At 42.9% G+C, this 17,417-nt stretch overlaps 1 protein-coding gene across 1 annotated transcript in view; it reads left to right on the top strand.

Annotated features, from left to right (window-relative positions):
• The window catches only part of nlk2 (nemo-like kinase, type 2), a 96,846-nt gene that overhangs the window by 28,866 nt on the left and 50,563 nt on the right, over positions 1-17,417 (top strand). Inside the window, exons 2-3 of the mRNA XM_014214972.2 lie at positions 15,387-15,516; positions 15,697-15,752. Coding sequence (XP_014070447.1) covers positions 15,387-15,516; positions 15,697-15,752 — 186 coding nt within the window. The remainder of the gene's footprint in view (positions 1-15,386; positions 15,517-15,696; positions 15,753-17,417) is intronic.

Raw genomic sequence — 17,417 nt, 5'->3', positions numbered from 1 at the left:
ACTTCCTGCATGGAATCTTCTCAGGTTTTGGCCTGCCATTTGAGTTCTGTTATACTCACAGACACCGATCAAACAGTTTTAGAAACTTTAGGGTGTTTTCTATCCAAAGCCAATAATTATATGCATATTCTAGTTACTGGGCAGGAGTAGTAACCAGATTAAATCGGGTACGTTTTTTATCCGGCCGTGTCAATACTGCCCCCTAGCCCTAACAGGTTAAAATACCAGGCTCATCAAGAAGGGGTGAGTACTCTGGTGGGCCTTATGGATAACTTTTCCTCTCCCCTTACTCGCACCCCTTTCCTTGCCATCCTGCTGTGGGGGAACCAGTCAAAATCTCTCCGGTTACTCATTGACTCTGGAGCTGATGAGAGTTATTTCTGGAAGCTATCCTGGCGTCCGAGCTGGGCATCTCCACTCAGCGTTAGACGTTAGATCTCTGGACGGGAGCTCTATAGGCCAGGTCACTCACAATACCACTCCCATCAACCTACAAGTGTCAGGGAACCACAGCGAGGCAATCCAATTTATGCTGATTAAGTCTCCTCAGGTTCCGTGGTATTGGAATTCCCTTGGCTCTAAGCGACACAATCCCATTATTGACTGGACTGCTGGTGCCATTATGGGCTGGAACCCGTTCTGCCACGCCCATTGTCTGAAGTCAGCATATCCTGTCCGGGATGTCTTCCTGTGGGCTCGGATGTTGCCCCGGATCTCTTTAATTCCCACGGAGTACCTGGACCTCAAGCTACATCCTTGTGCCACCTTCTCTCATCCCCACGGAGAGGAACTACAATTTGGGTAATCATGAGTTTCTCGCGGTGAAGATGGTGTTGGAGGAGTGGAGGCACTGGCTGGAGGGTGCGGAAAATCTGTTCGTTATGTGGACCGACCACAAGAACCTGGAATATCTCCGCACCGCCAAGCGTCTCAATTCCAGGCAAGCTCGGTGAGCCCTGCTCTTCACCCGGTTCAACTTATCCCTCTCCTACCGACCAGGATCCAAGAACATTAAGCCAGATGTCCTGTCTCGCTGCTATAGCCCCGCTGCTACACCCTCGCACCCCGATACCATCCTTCCCAACTCGTGTCTGGCGATGGCACTCAGCTGGGGAATAGGGAAGCAGGTCCGTGAGGCACAGCGTTCCCAGCCAAACCAAGGAGGGGCCCCAGATAACCGGATGTCTGTGCCTGATGGTGTCCGCTCCTCAGTCCTGGAGTGGGCCCACTCCTCCAGGCTTGCCTGCCACCCAGGCTCCCGTCGGACCCTGGCCTTTGTGCGACAACGCTTTTGGTGGCCTATCATGGTCCCGGACGTCTCCGCGTTCATCACTGCCTGCATGGTCTGTGTGCAGAACAAGACTACTTGGCAAGCGCCGGCTGGTCTTCTTCAACCACTGCCTGTCCCTCACTGTCCCTGGTCTCACATATCCCTGGACTTTGTCACGGGTCTTCCCCCGTCTGATGGCAACACCACCATCCTGACAGTAGTGGACTGGTTTTCCAAAGCCACCTACTTCATTCCTCTCCCCAAGCTACCCTATGCCAAAAAGACAGCCCAGTTCATGGTGCAGCACGTCTTCCGGATCCATGGACTCCCGGTGGACACTGTCTCCGACCAGGGTCCTCAGTTCTGGAAGGCGTTCTGCACACGCATTGGGTCGTCGGCCAGCCTGTCTTCCGGGTTCCGAGCCAACCAAGACTTGGAAATGGCTCTTCGCTGCCTGGTGTCCGCCAACCCCACCACCTGGAGCCAGCAACTAGTGTGGGTCAAATACACCCCACGGGTCTCTTGCCCTTTTGAGTGTTCTCTGGGCTATCAGCCCCCGCTCTTCCCTGAGCAAGAGGAAGAGATTGGCATACTGTCGGCTCAGATGTTTGTCCGCTGCTGTCATCGTACCTGGAAGAGAGCCCAGTCAGCCCTTCTCAAGACCACCTCCAGGTATCAACGACAAGCGGACTGTCACCGGACCCAGGCTCCCCGGTATCGGCTCGGGCAGAGGGTATGGCTGTCCACCCGGGATCTGCCCTTTCCCGATCTCCAAAGTCATTAGCCACTCTACTGTTCGTCTTCTGTTGCCCCGTACCCTCCATATACATCCCACTTTTCATGTGTCTAAAATCAAACCCATGTCTCACAGACCTTTGTCTCCTCTTTGTTAATTCAAATCACACCATTTTTTGTGTCTCAATCTTTCTGGTGAGATAAACTAAATGGACTACATGATGCAATTGGCATTGACACAAAAATAATCAAGACATGTCGTAGGCCACTCTCTTTCTCACCACAGACATTCAATCATCTTCCTATTCTCTTGCTGTCACCAACTCCTCCCAATCTGATTATCTGGCGAAATTAGACTGGAGAAAGTGACCCGGTGGTGCTGTGATCTGTGTCTCTCTCCTTAAAACAATTTCTTAAAACCTTCTCGCGTCTGTCACTTTTCATCCTCCATGTTCTTCTCTGCCCTGGGCATGTTAAAAATGCTTCCGTTGTGCATCTGTGACTGTAATTACACTTTTTAAGAATAACTATAACACTTTTTTAAAATAACTAGGTCGTTGACACCTCTGCAGAGCTTTGAAACAAGCAGAGGGAGCGCTATGCTAGCTGCCACCAGATCGTCTCTAAGCCCTGTTAGAACAGCCATAGGTTGTTTGACACTAACACATGCATGGGAGCACGACCACTACAGTAGGCTGTGCTGAACCTCTTTAAAGGGCTTACTATTATGTCTGTTACTACTGTTTCTGCCAATTTAGCATTGATGTGTTCTTCCCCCATAGAGACTAATTCAAAAGTAAAAAAAAAAAAATGATTGTGATGTGAACCCAATGGGATATGTTGTTCTACTATTAATTCAACTACTACATTCTATCATCCAGAAATATAATTGAAACCCAAGGTAAACTATGAAAAAGCCATGCACCCCATTTCTGTCTCATAGCTGTTAAGAACTTTGAAGTAGGGCTCCTCAATAAATATCTGTTTCTCACAGGCACTTTAGGTTAGATGTGAATAAAAGTGTTAGAGCCCTACTTCTCCAGTCAGGCAAATGGGATTAAGTTAGCAGACAATGAATGGCTGGCCATAATGTGTAGTCTCTCTCTCTCTCTCTCTCTCTCTCTGGTGCCATCCCTGCAGCACTCTTCTTCATTTGTCAGCTAATTGTTGGAGAGGTTGCTAATGGCTACAGCAGATGCTGCTGTTTGCAGCACAATAACTGTTTCTGGATATTGTGATTGTAGGAGGTTAGTCTCTCGTAACAGTCGAGCTGGCCAGCGCTAGCTAGTTTTGGTTCTGGGTTCCCAGATTAGTAAGAGGTAGACGTGAAAGTGTGTTATGTGAACGAGAGGGGCCTCACATGCTGTCCCCAACACCCCTCACTGCTGCCATGCAAGCATATGCTAATTCTTCCCCATACTATTGTTGTGTATTTGGATGTGTAATTTAATGTGTATATTGTATTTTGATATGTTTTATTTTGCAAAACAGGTCTCATCTGGAATAGAGACCTTGGTCTCAGCATTGACTACCTGTAAAAAGATCAATAAAAACAATTAATTTAACCAGATTCCTGTGGTGAGGTTTGAGCTTTTTAACAGAAAGAATCAGTCCTTGTAATTAGGCTTGGGAGGTATCCAGATTGTCATACCAACCTTGTGCCATCTTGGGATATTCAGTAATACTGGCACTGAACACAAGGAGAGCTATTTTCAAACCCCACTGAGCCTCTCTAATCTGAAAGTTAGCAATGCTAACAAGTACATGTACAATCCCATAGCGAATGCCAGCTAAATGCTAATGAGCACGTTGCGAACATCTCTGACAAACTATTAGCAGGACAGACACCCCCAGCTCATAAAGTTATACAAGTAACAAAAGAATGCTACTCAGTTTTGCTGCACTCACAAAACAAATATTAGACAGCAAGGCTCTTAACCCAGAAGGGGATTCTCTGCTGTTACCAAGAGAAGCTTGATTTTGCAAGAAGCTAACCACTTAGATAACTACCTACTAAATTAGCAAACCAAATACGCAACTGCAGAGCATTTTGAAAAATGTAGACAGTTAACTTAATAGTTAGAAGATATCTAGCTGGCAAACATTTAGTTGTGAATTCCGTACTGTAACTAGATCACCTGGTGTGTGCTGCACAACAGTGACTTGTTGTGTGCTCATAAACCAACACCACGTGACTGGGGACTACCGGTAAGCATCATCATAAATGATGTGACAGGTGAAATGAAGACCACGATCTGCTTTACCTCCACAAGATGACTGCAGCGATTCATTTAAAAAGTATCTACAAATATTCAAATGTATTAAAAAAAATACTTTCAAAATAAATAGTTTCATCAGTATTGACGGTATTGAAAAACCATCCCGTGGCTGTTGCCAAATACACCGGTATAAGGTATATATGGTATACCGGCCAAGCCTACTTATGAGTGTGACTCATACCGACCAAACTCACACGTCCATCCCGGCCGACACCTGGTAACACCTGGTGACCCCCCTCTCTGAGACTCCCAGGAGCCAGGCGGTACGTGGAGCAGGCTGGGCCCAACAGGCATGTGTCTACTGTTGTGAAGTTTCCTGAGGTGAGTGCCTTGGTCCCTGGGTTGAAGGAGGAGCGTGTGTTGGGGAAGGAGGATGGGTGAGGAGGCCAGGCTTTGTTGCTTAATTAGGGAAATGAAAGAGGCCGGGAAAATGGCTAACTAGATGCCAGTGCCAGCACAGTACTGCCTCTGTGTCCTCTCAGGCTTCACTTTGAAAGGGGCTGCTTTTTGTGGTCCACCTCACAGTACCAGGCCTGCAGCTACCAGACTCCAAGCCCTAGCCCTGTTTAGTTTATGTGTTGATTCATACCATTTGGGATATATTCTAGCACATACTTATTCTTACAAAAAAAGGGTTGTTTTAAATAAGTAGGGATAGAAATGTTCCAGGCAAAGTTAGCAGTTGCTTTGTTCTGCTTGACTAGACAGTGTTTCCCCTAGGATTTTTCTCAGCAGCAGTGGCAAAAAGGGGTAAGAACATTTTAGTTTTAAAGCTATTTTCCTGCAACTCATTTTGCCATAGTTTATGCTGTGTTCTTATGCTATCTGAGTGACTCAAACAAAACTAAAACTGAGTATAGGGGAAACACTGCTTGACGACTCAGCACTGAACGCAAACTTTAATCTAAATAGGTCAGTAATCTAAATACGTCCATAATCTACAGTAATTTAATCTAAATCCGTCAGTAATCTACAGTAATCTAACTAGAGGTCGACCGATTATGATATTTCAACGCCGATACCAATTTATTGGAGGACCCAAGAAAAGCCGATACCGATTAATCGGACGATTTTTATATATATATATATATAACAATTACAACAATACTGAATAAACAATGAACACTTATTTTAACTTAATATAATAAATAAATAAAATCTATTTAGTCACAAATAAATAATGAAACATGTTTAAATAATTCAAAAACACAGTGTTGGAGAGGAAAATAAAAGTGCAGTATGTGCCATGTAAAAAAGCTAACGTTTAAGTTCCTTGCTCAGAACATGAGAACATATGAAAGCTGGTGGTTCAATATTCCCAGTTCTTCAATATCCCCAGTTCAGAAGTTTTAGGTTGTAGTTATTATAGGAATTATGATGCATCGACTATTTCTCTCTATACCATTTGTATTTCATATGCCTTTGACTATTGGATGTTCTTATAGGCACTTTAGTATTGCCAGCCTAATCTCGGGAGTTGATAGGCTTGAAGTCATTAACAGCGCTGTGCCTCAAGCATTGCTAAGAGCTGCTGGCAAACACAGTAAAGTGCTGTTTGAATGAATGCTTACGAGCCTGCTGCTACCTACCACTGCTCAGTCAGACTGCTCTATCAAATATCAAGTCATAGATTCATTAATATGGTCAAATCCAGAAACTATCATTTCGAAAACAAAACGTTTATTCTTTCAGTGAAATACGGAGCCGTTCCGTATTTTATCGAGCGGGTGGCATCCCTAAGTCTAAATATTGCTGTTACATTGCACAACCTTCAATGTTATGTCATAATTATGTACAATTCTGGCAAATTAATGATGGTCTTTGTTAGGAAGAAATGCTCTTCACACAGTTCGCAACGAGCCAGGCGGCCCAAACTGTTGCATATACTCTGACTCTGCTTGCACTGAACGCAAGAGAAGTGACACAATTTCCCTAGTTAATATTGCCTGCTAACATAAAAGAAATGTAACTAAATATGCAGGTTTAAAAAAATATACTTCTGTGTATTGATTTTAAGAAAGGCATTGATGTTTATGGTTAGGTACATTTGTGCAACGATTGTGCTTTTTTTGCAAATTCGCTTTTGTTAAATCATCACCCGTTTGGCGAAGTTGAAGTAGGCTGTGATTCGATGATAAATTAACAGGTACCGCATTGATTATATACAACGCAGAATAAGCTAGTTAACCTAGTAATATCATCAACCATGTGTAGTTAACTAATGATTGTGAAGATTGATTGTTTTTTATAAGATAAGTTTAATGCTAGCTAGCAACTTACCTTGTCTCCTTGCAGCCACAAGGTCCTTTTGACGCTGCACTCGCATAACAGGTGGTCAGCCTGCCACGCATTTTCCTTGTGGATTACAATGTAATCGGCCATAATCGGCATCCCAAAAGTCAGATTACCGATTGTTATGAAAACTTGAAATCGACCCTAATTAATCGGCCATGCCGATTTAATTGGTCGACCTCTAATCTAAACTACTGCCTTTTATCTGAGTAGCACATTACACAAACAGGCATTTGTTTTGTGGCTATTGTGGGACTAAACTTGCTATTCTTCTCTTTAACAAAAGTTGGGACAAACTGTTCCTGCCTGTAGAGCACGACTGGTGTTCTCTGTGCTGGTGTTATATAGTGTTTGTTGTTGTCACATGTTTGGGGCGGCAGGCAGCCTAGTGGTTAGAGCGTTGGGCCAGTTACCGAAAGGTTGCTAGACCGAATCCCCAAGCTGCCAAGGTAAACATCTGTCGTTCTGCCCCTGAACAAGGCAGTTAACCCACTGTTCCTAGGGCATCATTGTAAATATGAATTTGTTATTGACTGATTTGCCTAGTTAAATAAAGGTTAAGTAAAAAAATAAAAGGTTTCATAACCCCCACAATTTTTCCATTAGCTGCTGGAGTCTATGGCCAAAATATCATATGTTTTAAAAATAAAATTGGCAGTATGATGGTATTTGATGTTTTTGATTTAATAAAAGTTCTACATTTGCTTCATGAGTAGTGCGTGACCCTAGCGTGACAACACATATATTCTAAACGATTTCAATGGGTCTTTCTCCATTCTGATTGTTTTATACTGTTCAATTCAACTTCAACCTAAAATCATTTCCTGCATTTCCATCAATTTCTGCATTTCCTGCACTTATTTGAGATCCTTTCCACACTGCTACAGTATTTTTAACCAAATGTTGCAATTGAGATTTAGATCAAAACACTTGGGTGAACTTTTGGAATCATGGAAATAGAATGTTTATTATAATTCTATAGTTAGAATATAAATAATAGTGGGCACTTTGAATACAGTGTTGTTTGACATGACAACGAATGAAAATGCCATGGTCGAGTTATAGTGGCAGGTTCTGAGGAACCAATGTAATGTTCTGTGTTTCCTAGGGGACCATATAATCTTTGGCTACGTTATATCTTTATTCATATAGCCAACACATTCATGCTTCGCCTATTCCTCTTTGATTTAGAAGATACTGCTGCACAAACAACATGCTGATTTAGGCCTCCACCAGTACTGGTATCAGGCTGTATTAGCTAGCTACGATTGCTCTGACTCAGTACTTTTATTTGATAACTCGCGATTAGCATTAGTGGCTAACACGATTTAGCTTAACTTGCTAAGAAAATACAAACTAGCTGTTTGCAGATGTAAGAAACACGAACTAATATTGTAATAATAGAACGCTTGTGGATTTATATCAAGATCAAATTGGAAACCACATCGTTGTCATCAACATTGTTGCATGTGCTGCATTGACCATGTAGACCGAACGAAAGTGTCTCGTGGTCAAGCAACAACAAATGCGCTCCTTGAGTGACAGGAGGTGGGACTTTGTCTGTGTGGAGAGAGGGAGAGAGAGCGGAGAGGGATGACTCAAGTAGCGGAGTAAACTATAAAAATGGGACGTTACACACGGCATATCACATTTAACAAACCAAACATTCAAATACCGTTATAGAAGGTAAAGTAAAAACCCAAACCGGTCCATGCATCAATACTGGTATATAGTAAAATACGGTATACCGCCCAGCCCTGGTCGTCAGGGCATTGACCTAATACCCACCTGTGGGGTTTCTGCAACAATCACCCTCCCATGGCCAGTAACAAGTATATGGAAAATGATGGGTGTGTGGGGTGGATGTATGTATGAACATGGTTTCCATCATAGTGATTTAAACCATGCATCTGCTAGGTGGAATGTAATCAAGGGGCAAAGCTGACTTCCCACTGTTGACTGATCAGTTACTCAACACTTCTGCTTTTGATTAATGAGGAGTGTGAAACCTTCCAATGTTTGAGTGGTTTGTGGAGTAACTTGTGCCTGTTCTTCTAAGCTGCCCGTGCCGGGGTGGAACCAGATCCACTATGAGTGTGATGTGTAGCTGTGGACTGCATTGTGGCCAGTGACAGGTCAGGTGAGGCCTAACATTGGTTTATTCAGAGAGGTTTTTACCTGTCCCTCCCTTCCTCCTGGCCAGGACACGACAGCAACAATAATAAAAGCATTCCTGTGTTTGTGAAGAGAGAGAGCGACACTGGTCATGATGAGCATACAGGCTGGGGGAGAGGCAGGCAGGCAGCTGCGGTCTGTGCTGCTCTATAGGGGAGACAGAGGGCCTAGAAACCACAGAATGTTGCTGCTGTGACTGCAGATCCTTCACTAGCTGCCTGAAACACACCATCTATTAATAATAAACAGATGAGATACCTTCCGCTTCTTCCTTCCGCCTCCCCTTTTTTGGATCTAAAATACACCTTCTAAAAAATGCATTATGATGCATTAACCTTGTGGTGGAAAGAAGGCTTGTTTCTGTCAGTAAACTCACCAGACCGCCTGCCGTGTGAGGCAAAATATAACATGATTATTGACATTTCAAACATACCTTTGTTTGAATCTTCTAAATATGACACTAGTTTAGGGCTGACCCCATTTTGTCGACTGGTCGATTGTTTGGTCATAATTTGTCATGTACAATGTTTGTTTGGTTAACGTAATTTCTGTTAGTGCATTCAATATATTACTATTACGGCCTTTTACAGTTCTCATTGTCAGAGTGGACACGTTGTTTGCAGAGCGCAAAACCTAGGCTACACTTGTGGTTCATTTCATTTACGAGTTGTCAATTTATTCATTGTGTTTTGTTTGAAGTGCTCTGTCAATGTTGAGTAAGGACGCGCAGCTGATTACGCATAGAAGTAGGCCTAGGTTACCTGTCCTGCGCACAAATGGAGGCGTATGAATGTGCCCATTTGGGGATCTGATAGTATTTCTGATTGGCTTAACTCACCACCACTAATGAGCTGTGAAGCTTCTCAAATAAAAAATGTCTTCACCTCAAACAGAAAGTAAACAAAGTCTGTTTTTACATCCATTGATCACCAACAGTGACACCAGCAAAGCACCCCAACACCATCACACCTCCATGTTTCACGGTGGGAACCACACATGCGGAGATCATCTGTTCACCTACTCTGTGTTTCACAAAGACATGGGGCGGTTGGAACCAAAAATCTCAAATTTGGACTCATCAGACCAAAGCACATTTCCACCGGTCTAATGTCCATTGCTCGTGTTTCTTGGCGCAAGCAAGTCTTTTCTTCTTATTGGTGTCCTTTTAGTAGCGATTTGACCATGAAGGCCTGATTCATGCAGTCTCCTCTGAACTGTTGATGTTAAGATGTCTTACTTGAACTTTGAAGCATGTTTTGGGGCTATAATCTGAGGTGCAGTTAACTCTAATGAATTTATCCTCTGCAGCAGAGGTAACTCTGGGTCTTCCTTTCCTGTGGAGGTCCTCACGAGAGACAGTTTCATCATTGCACTTGATGGTTTTTGCGACTGCACTTGAAGAAACGTTCAAAGTTCTTGAAATTATCCGTATTGACTGAAGTTCATGTCTTAAAGTAATGATGGAGTGTCATTTCTCTTTGCTTATTTGAGCTGTTCTTGCCATATTATTATATTTTACAAAGTAGGGCTATCTTCTGTATACCTCCCCTACCTTGTCACAACACAACTGATTGGCTCAAAAGCATTAAGAAGGAAATAAATTCACTGCTAACAAGGCACACCTGTTAATTGAAATGCATTCCAGGTGACTACTTCATGAAGCTAGTTGAGAGAATGCAAAGAGTGTGAAAAGCTGTTATCAAGGCAAAGGGTGGCTACTTTGAAGAATGTCAAATTTTGATTTGTTTAACACTTTTTTTTTGGTTACTACATGATTCCATATGTGTTATTTTATAGTTTTGATGTCTTCACTATTGTTCCACAATGTAGAAAAGAGTAAAAATAAAGAAAAACCCTTGAGTAGGTGTGTCCAAACTTTTGACTGGTACTGTACATCCATTGAGAGTGACAATAGTTCCTCAATGTAGCCTATTTGAAAAATCTTTCCAGCTCCCTTTCTATAACCACTCTCGTGAAAGGGAAAAACTATCATGCTTTTATCAGGTGGAAAGGTCATAAAGTAGGCCTACCTTATTTACTTCTTATACCTTGCGCAAATAGCCTACAGCTGTGTCTGTCTGGATCTCACTGGCTTGGGAAACTGATGGGCCAGAGTATTTTATACAATGTTGCAAGTTTGTTAGAGCAAACTAGGGGCTGATAGTTGATAGTTGATACAATGTTTCAAGTTCCTTGCAGAAAGGCCATGCAAAGCCAATGTGATTTATTTTTATCAGGATATTTTGTAACTACAAGCTGCATTGTTTTTATTCGTTGGCTTTATGTAGGCTATATTTCCCAAGTTGGCAATGGCAATAGAAGTTACTTTTAGATTTGGTATAATTTTAATTTAGATAGAATTCTTAATAATCACATGACAATGATTATGAGATATGAAGACTATATTATAAATGAAATTGTTCCACAAACATGTCCAGATGAAGATCATAATTGGCACGCAGATCGGTAGAAATGGTAAGATAAATTTGGCACTCTAAATGGAAAAGGTTGCTGACCCCTAGTGTAGCCTATTATCAGCTACTTCGGGAGTGTAATGGCAGAATCTGGGAAGGCCAGCAGCAGGAGGTGGTGGTTCGGGAACATTTTTTTTTTTCTTCTGTTTAAGCTATCTCGATCTCTGGCTCCCTCTTGAGTCATTTGTGTGTCTTAATTATTTAATTCACAGTGTGCTTAAAGCATCAGACAATCTCAGTAGCCTACATGTAGTTGATTTTATTAAAATACATAAGGTGTGTCTGTATATGGAAAAATACATGTTTTAACATTTCGACCAGTCAATTGGTCGAACCAATATTTTATTGTAGTCGGGGATGGCCCTACTGTAGTTGTTGTAATGTAGCGATGGGACAAGAGGAACTGTGGCACATTAGCTAGTACATTCCCCATAAGGCTGACGCATGAGAGAGCCCAGGCTGGTGTTAAAACCTATATCTCCAAATATATTTTCAACAGGAAACCAAGGAGGTGTGTAGGTTACTCCGCGGAGGTGTGTAGGTTACTCCGCGGAGGTGTGTAGGTTACTCCGCGGAGGTGTGTAGGTTACTCCGCGGAGGTGTGTAGGTTACTCCGCGGAGGTGTGGATATTGCATTAGCAAATTTATGCAGCACAATACCCCCGCGAAAGCAATATGGTACATTTCAAATATTCATAGGTATTGTCCTAAAAATGCCAATTATAAAAACATGTTACGCTCACTAGCGTAATCCAGTATTGAATCCAGTATCGAATTGGATTCTTGCATGATTTGGGCAGTGGATAGCAGGCGGCACAGCACACAGGTCTCAACCACACGGATCAATGTTCTGCCAGAGATGCAGACTGTTTCAGCAGCGGTGTCCTCTGTATGTTGTATTTATGACAAGATCTGGTTGGTCAGACAGGCTTCAGCCCTGAGTTCTAACTGGGGTTCCCTTTGCTCTCTTCTGAACTTGTCGCTGTGAGTCAGTGCGTAGACGGCCGTCCAAGTGAAAAATCGCATCAGGCCCACGCCTCCTTGTACTCTCCCAGTGATGCCCTGATCAGCAGGTACCATTTCGACCCACATCAAAGGCTTGCTGCATGGTATCTGGCTGTAGGTTTGAATCAAACCACAATTGATGGATACATTTTTCACTCCTGGCCATTCGGGAAGGAAATAGAATGTGGAACCAGGCTTTTCTTCTTAGATTAAACTCTTATGGTTTTAGGGTTTATTTTTCCTGTTTGAAGTGGGGGATAATATTATTTTGGAAAAGCGTTTCATCTCTAAAAGGCTTGCTGATTAAAAACTGTGAGGGTCTGCGAGATCCTCAAGGTGGTTACTGCTTCTCATCTCTCGGCCTGGAAGTGTGTGTGTGTCTGAGTGAGAGGGTTCATGGGTATGTTGGTGAATGTGAGTTTGTGTGCGACTGTGCGAGGTGCTGTAGTGTGCGTAAGTAAATGTGTGTGTGTGTGTGTGTGTGTGTGTGTGTGTGTGTGTCCTTTAAGTGAGATGTGGGTTCCAAGGGTGGTCTGGCCTGTCTGACTCACATGGCTTTCTGCTCTGTCTGCTAGTGATCCATCTGCGGCATCAATGCAGGCATGATAAATTAAACAAATACTTCATCCAGTTAACCATTTACCATATTCTCTCTATCAGATCACACTTTCTTCTTGTCTCCACACTTTGTTAATAACTTTTATTACCATTACCTTTGAAACATAATTTGAGTGATTATGTGGGTAGGTCAAAAGTTTAGACACACCTACTCATTGATGGGTTTTTCTTTATTTTTACTACATTGTAGAATAATAGTGAAGACATCAAAACTATGAAATAACACATGGAATCATGTAGTAACAAAGTGTTAAACAAATCAAAATATATTTTAGATTCTTCAAAATAGCCACCCTTTGCCTTGATGACAGATTTACACGCTCTTGGCATTCTCTCAACCAGTTTTACCTGGAATGCTTTTCCAACAGCCTTGAAGGAGTTCCCACATATGCTGAGCACTTGTTTGCTGCTTTTCCTTCACTCTGTGGTCTAACTCATCTCATTTGGGTTGAGGTCAGGTGATTGTGGAGGCCAGGTCATCTGATGCAGCACTCCATCACTCTACTTCTTGGTCAAATGGCCCTTACACAGCCTGGAGGTGTGTTGGGTCATTGTCCTGTTGAAAAACAAATTATATTCCCACTAAGCGCAAACCAGATGGGATGGCATATCACTGCAGAATGCTGTGGTAGCCATGCTGGTTAAGTGTGCCTTGAATTCTAAATAAATCACTGACACAAGCAAAGCACCCCTACACCTCCTTCATGGTGGGAACCACACATGTTGAGATCATCCGTTTACCTACTCTGCGTCTCACAAAGACACAACGGTTGGAACAAAAAATCTCAAATTTGGACTCATCAGACCAAAGGCCAAATTTCCATAGGTCTAATGTCCATTGCTCGTGTTTCTTTGCCCAAGCAAGTCTCTTCTTATTATTGGTGTCCTTTAGTAGTGCAGCAATTTGACCATGAAGGCTTGATTCATGCAGTCTCCTCTGAACAGTTGATGTCTCTGTTACTTGAACTTACGTGCCCTTCTTTGGGTGTAGGGACTGATCAGAGCTTGAAGGTATGGAGGTGCCGTTCCCCTCACAGCTCCGTAGGCAAGCACCATGGTCTTGTAGCAGATGCGAGCTTCAACTGGAAGCCAGTGGAGTGTGCGGAGGAGCGGGGTGACGTGAGAGAATTTGGGAAGGTTGAACACCAGACGGGCTGCGGCGTTCTGGATGAGTTGTAGGGGTTTAATGGCACAGGCAGAGAGCCCTGCCAGCAGCGAGTTGCAGTAATCCAGACGGGAGATGACAAGTGCCTGGATTTGGACCTGCGCCGCTTCCTGTGTAAGGCAGGGTCGTACTCTGCGAATGTTGTAGAGCATGAACCTACAGGATCGGGTCACCTTGATGAAGCATTTATTTGGGCTGCAATTTCTGAGGCTGGTAACTGCAGCAGAGGTAATTCTGGGTCTTCCATTTCTGTGGAGGTTTCGTCATAGCGCTTGATGGTTTTACAGATTGACTGGCCTTCATGTCTTAAAGTAATGATGGACTGTCATTTCTATTTGCTTATTTGAGCTATTCTTGCCATAATATGGACTCTGTCTTTTACCAAATAGGGCTATCTTCTGTATACCACCCCTACCTTGTCACAACACAACTGATTGGCTCAAAAGCATTTTAACAAGGCACACATGTTAATTGAAAAACATTCCAGGTGACTACCTCATGAAGCTGGTTGAGAGAATGCCAAGAGTGTGCAAAGGGTGGCTACTTTGAAGAATTTGAAATATAACATATTTTGATTTGTTTAACACTTTTTTTGGTTACTACATGATTCCGTATGTGTTACTTCATAGTTTTGATGTCTTCACTCTTATTACACAATGTAGAAAATAGTAAAAATAAAGAAAACCCTTGAATGAGTAGTTGTGTCCAAACTTTTGACTGGTACTGTACATACTTAATTGTGTGTGTCAAGGGTTCAGGTTGTTCTGGTCCGTGTTACATTAGATGCATGTTGACAAACTACACAGTGTGCCTCAATGACCACCGTCTCAGTGAAAATAAATAACCTCTATTTCACGACCTTTCTGTTTTCTGCTAATGGGAATTGTAAAATGCTCTGGACTAATCTTCCTCTTAAGGCTGGGGTTAGGTGGTTGTTATGAAGACATTTCCTTTTAAGGAAAATGTAAATAAATATTGTTATTCAATACAGGAACACCACTGAATGTGAACTTCCTGGTGTGAGATGTATTTGTATTTCTGGGTTTACAGTTACTTCACCCCTGCTAAGATGATAGTACCTTAGTAGTGTGACCAAATCGCACCCCTGTTTAGATGATAGTAGCTTCACTAGCGTAACCAAAGCAGTGTTTAACCTGAATTGCACTTATTTCTCTCTTAGCACTGTTAATATTGATCATTTCTTAGACTGCTTGTTTTTTCATGCTATGTTTTTCATGTTTTTAATAATTTACTGTGTTGCCACTCACTCTGAATATGTGGCTGGGTATCAACTACAGGGCTATGACAGGAGCTTGCTGTGTGCTGTCTGTGAGGGTCTCGTCTCATTCTCTGATCCTCTCCCTCCACTCCAGGTCAGTGACGGACCCCCGGGATGGAAAGCGAGTCGCCCTCAAAAAGATGCCCAACGTCTTCCAGAACCTCGTCTCCTGTAAGAGGGTCTTCCGCGAGCTGAAGATGCTGTGCTTCTTCAAACATGATAACGTGAGTGGATGGCTAGCCTCCCTCCCCTCTCTTGGTTCCTCTTTTTCTCTTCCCCCTGTCACCTCCCACCCTCATCTCTTCCTCTCTGTCCTTTCCGATTCTTTCTCTCTTTACTCTCTCTCTCTGATCCCTCTCCATCCCCTCCCTGCGGATGTGCCTGACCTCCTCTCCTCTCCACAGGTGCTCTCGGCTCTCGACATCCTACAGCCTCCACACATCGACTACTTTGAGGAAATGTATCCTTAAATGATAACACAGTGGCCAGTCTGTGGCCTGTATTCATCAAACCCCTTCCTTCCAGTCTCACAATCGTAGGAGTTTAAAACCACTTCTTACAGATATTCCATGCAATTTTGTTTAAGCAACTATCTTAGCTATCAGTGAATCTCCCCGGCTGCTGGTTCCTTCCACAGATTAAAGTGGACAGACTTGTCTGCTGTAGATTAAATCTGATCTGTTTGCATTGCGTTGTTTAGATGGGATGTGTTGTGTCATTGCTGCTAAGTGGGCTCAGCCTGTATGGAGTCAGTCCAGATCCAGTCTTATGCTACCTGCTGGAAGGCCCCTATCAGATTTAGAAACTCTCTCTCTCTATCGCCTATCCCCAGGGAAGTCTATGTCTGCTGGGGTTGTTAAAATGGTGAGATTTTTACTGACCTGTCTCATTGACATTATTTTGCTTCTAGGAGTGACGATTGGGGCGTGGGAGGAGACCGGAGGAAAGGAGCTGAGCTTGCTGATTCAGTGGGAGATAGATGGGTGGGTGATCTACTGGCAGGTAGCGTGTACCTCTTTCTCAGTCTTTATGTTTTCACTCTTACAGGTGGTTTGGATGGAGGGGGGTCATTTGGCTGTTTGTTTACCCACTGCTATCCCCCATATTGGTCCTCATCAGTCAACAGCACCATCAGTTGGTGTCTAGTGACTGACTGAATACTGTAGCTTTGGAAAAATAAGTTGAGCCTGCTCCCATTCTGCATGTTCAGTGTGAAGGGAAAGGCACAAGCCTCTCACCGACACCTTTTAGTTCTCTTTTCCTTGGCGCCCCAGCACATAACTGCCTAATGGTTTATTTTTGGATGTAGGAGGATGAGGAGGGAGGTAAGGAGGGAGGGAGTGTAAAATGCTGAGATGTCCCATTTAGTTTCCATTCTTATTTCTAATATTTCCTTTATGGGCTGGAATTGGGAGGAATGAGGCTTGAGGCTTTCCGAGCTTTCTCTGTAATCTAGCATATAATTTAATCATACAAATGACACGTTGCTCCCTTGTATTAAACTGGCTCCCGGTCACTCCATATGCTCTTATAAACCCTTCACTACATTTCTTTATTTCTAGTTTAGATCTCTCTAAACCAAGTGGGCTTTCTTTAGTTCTGTCTTGGCAGTCTTTCTAGTGAATTATGAGAGAAATTGATCTCTCATTAATAAAGAAACAAAAGCCACTTAGCTGAGAGATTTATTTGCCTCTGTATTTTTAGCTGTTACTCATTCGGCAGAGTGATTATTCACTTTACTCTAAATTGTGTGACATTCTGCTGCTTTTGGACTCGCTTTAAAGCACACAATGGAAGGCCCTAATGAGTGTACTGTATAGCAGGATTTCTCTGTGTGCTTTTTGATAATAGAATAAACAACAACAACTGGAATATATGCTGTGCTCTCACGTGCATGACAATTTGTGCCTTTGAGAGTGGGTGAGTGGTGGCATATTGAACTCAGGCATCGGTCTATTTGAAGGCAGGGAAACCAGGAATTTTTCTCCACTTTGCTGATGTAGATTTTCCACTATGAATCCAATTCAATTGTATTTTTCTGTGTTTATATATATTTTTTGAGTGAGAAACGACATTCATGTTTTTGTTTAGTAGCGTAACACTAAAGCTATGAATAAATCAGAGT

Source organism: Salmo salar, chromosome ssa09, assembly GCF_905237065.1.
Source record: "Salmo salar chromosome ssa09, Ssal_v3.1, whole genome shotgun sequence".
NCBI lineage: Eukaryota > Metazoa > Chordata > Actinopteri > Salmoniformes > Salmonidae > Salmo > Salmo salar.
This window is presented reverse-complemented; position numbering and strand designations above follow the sequence as displayed.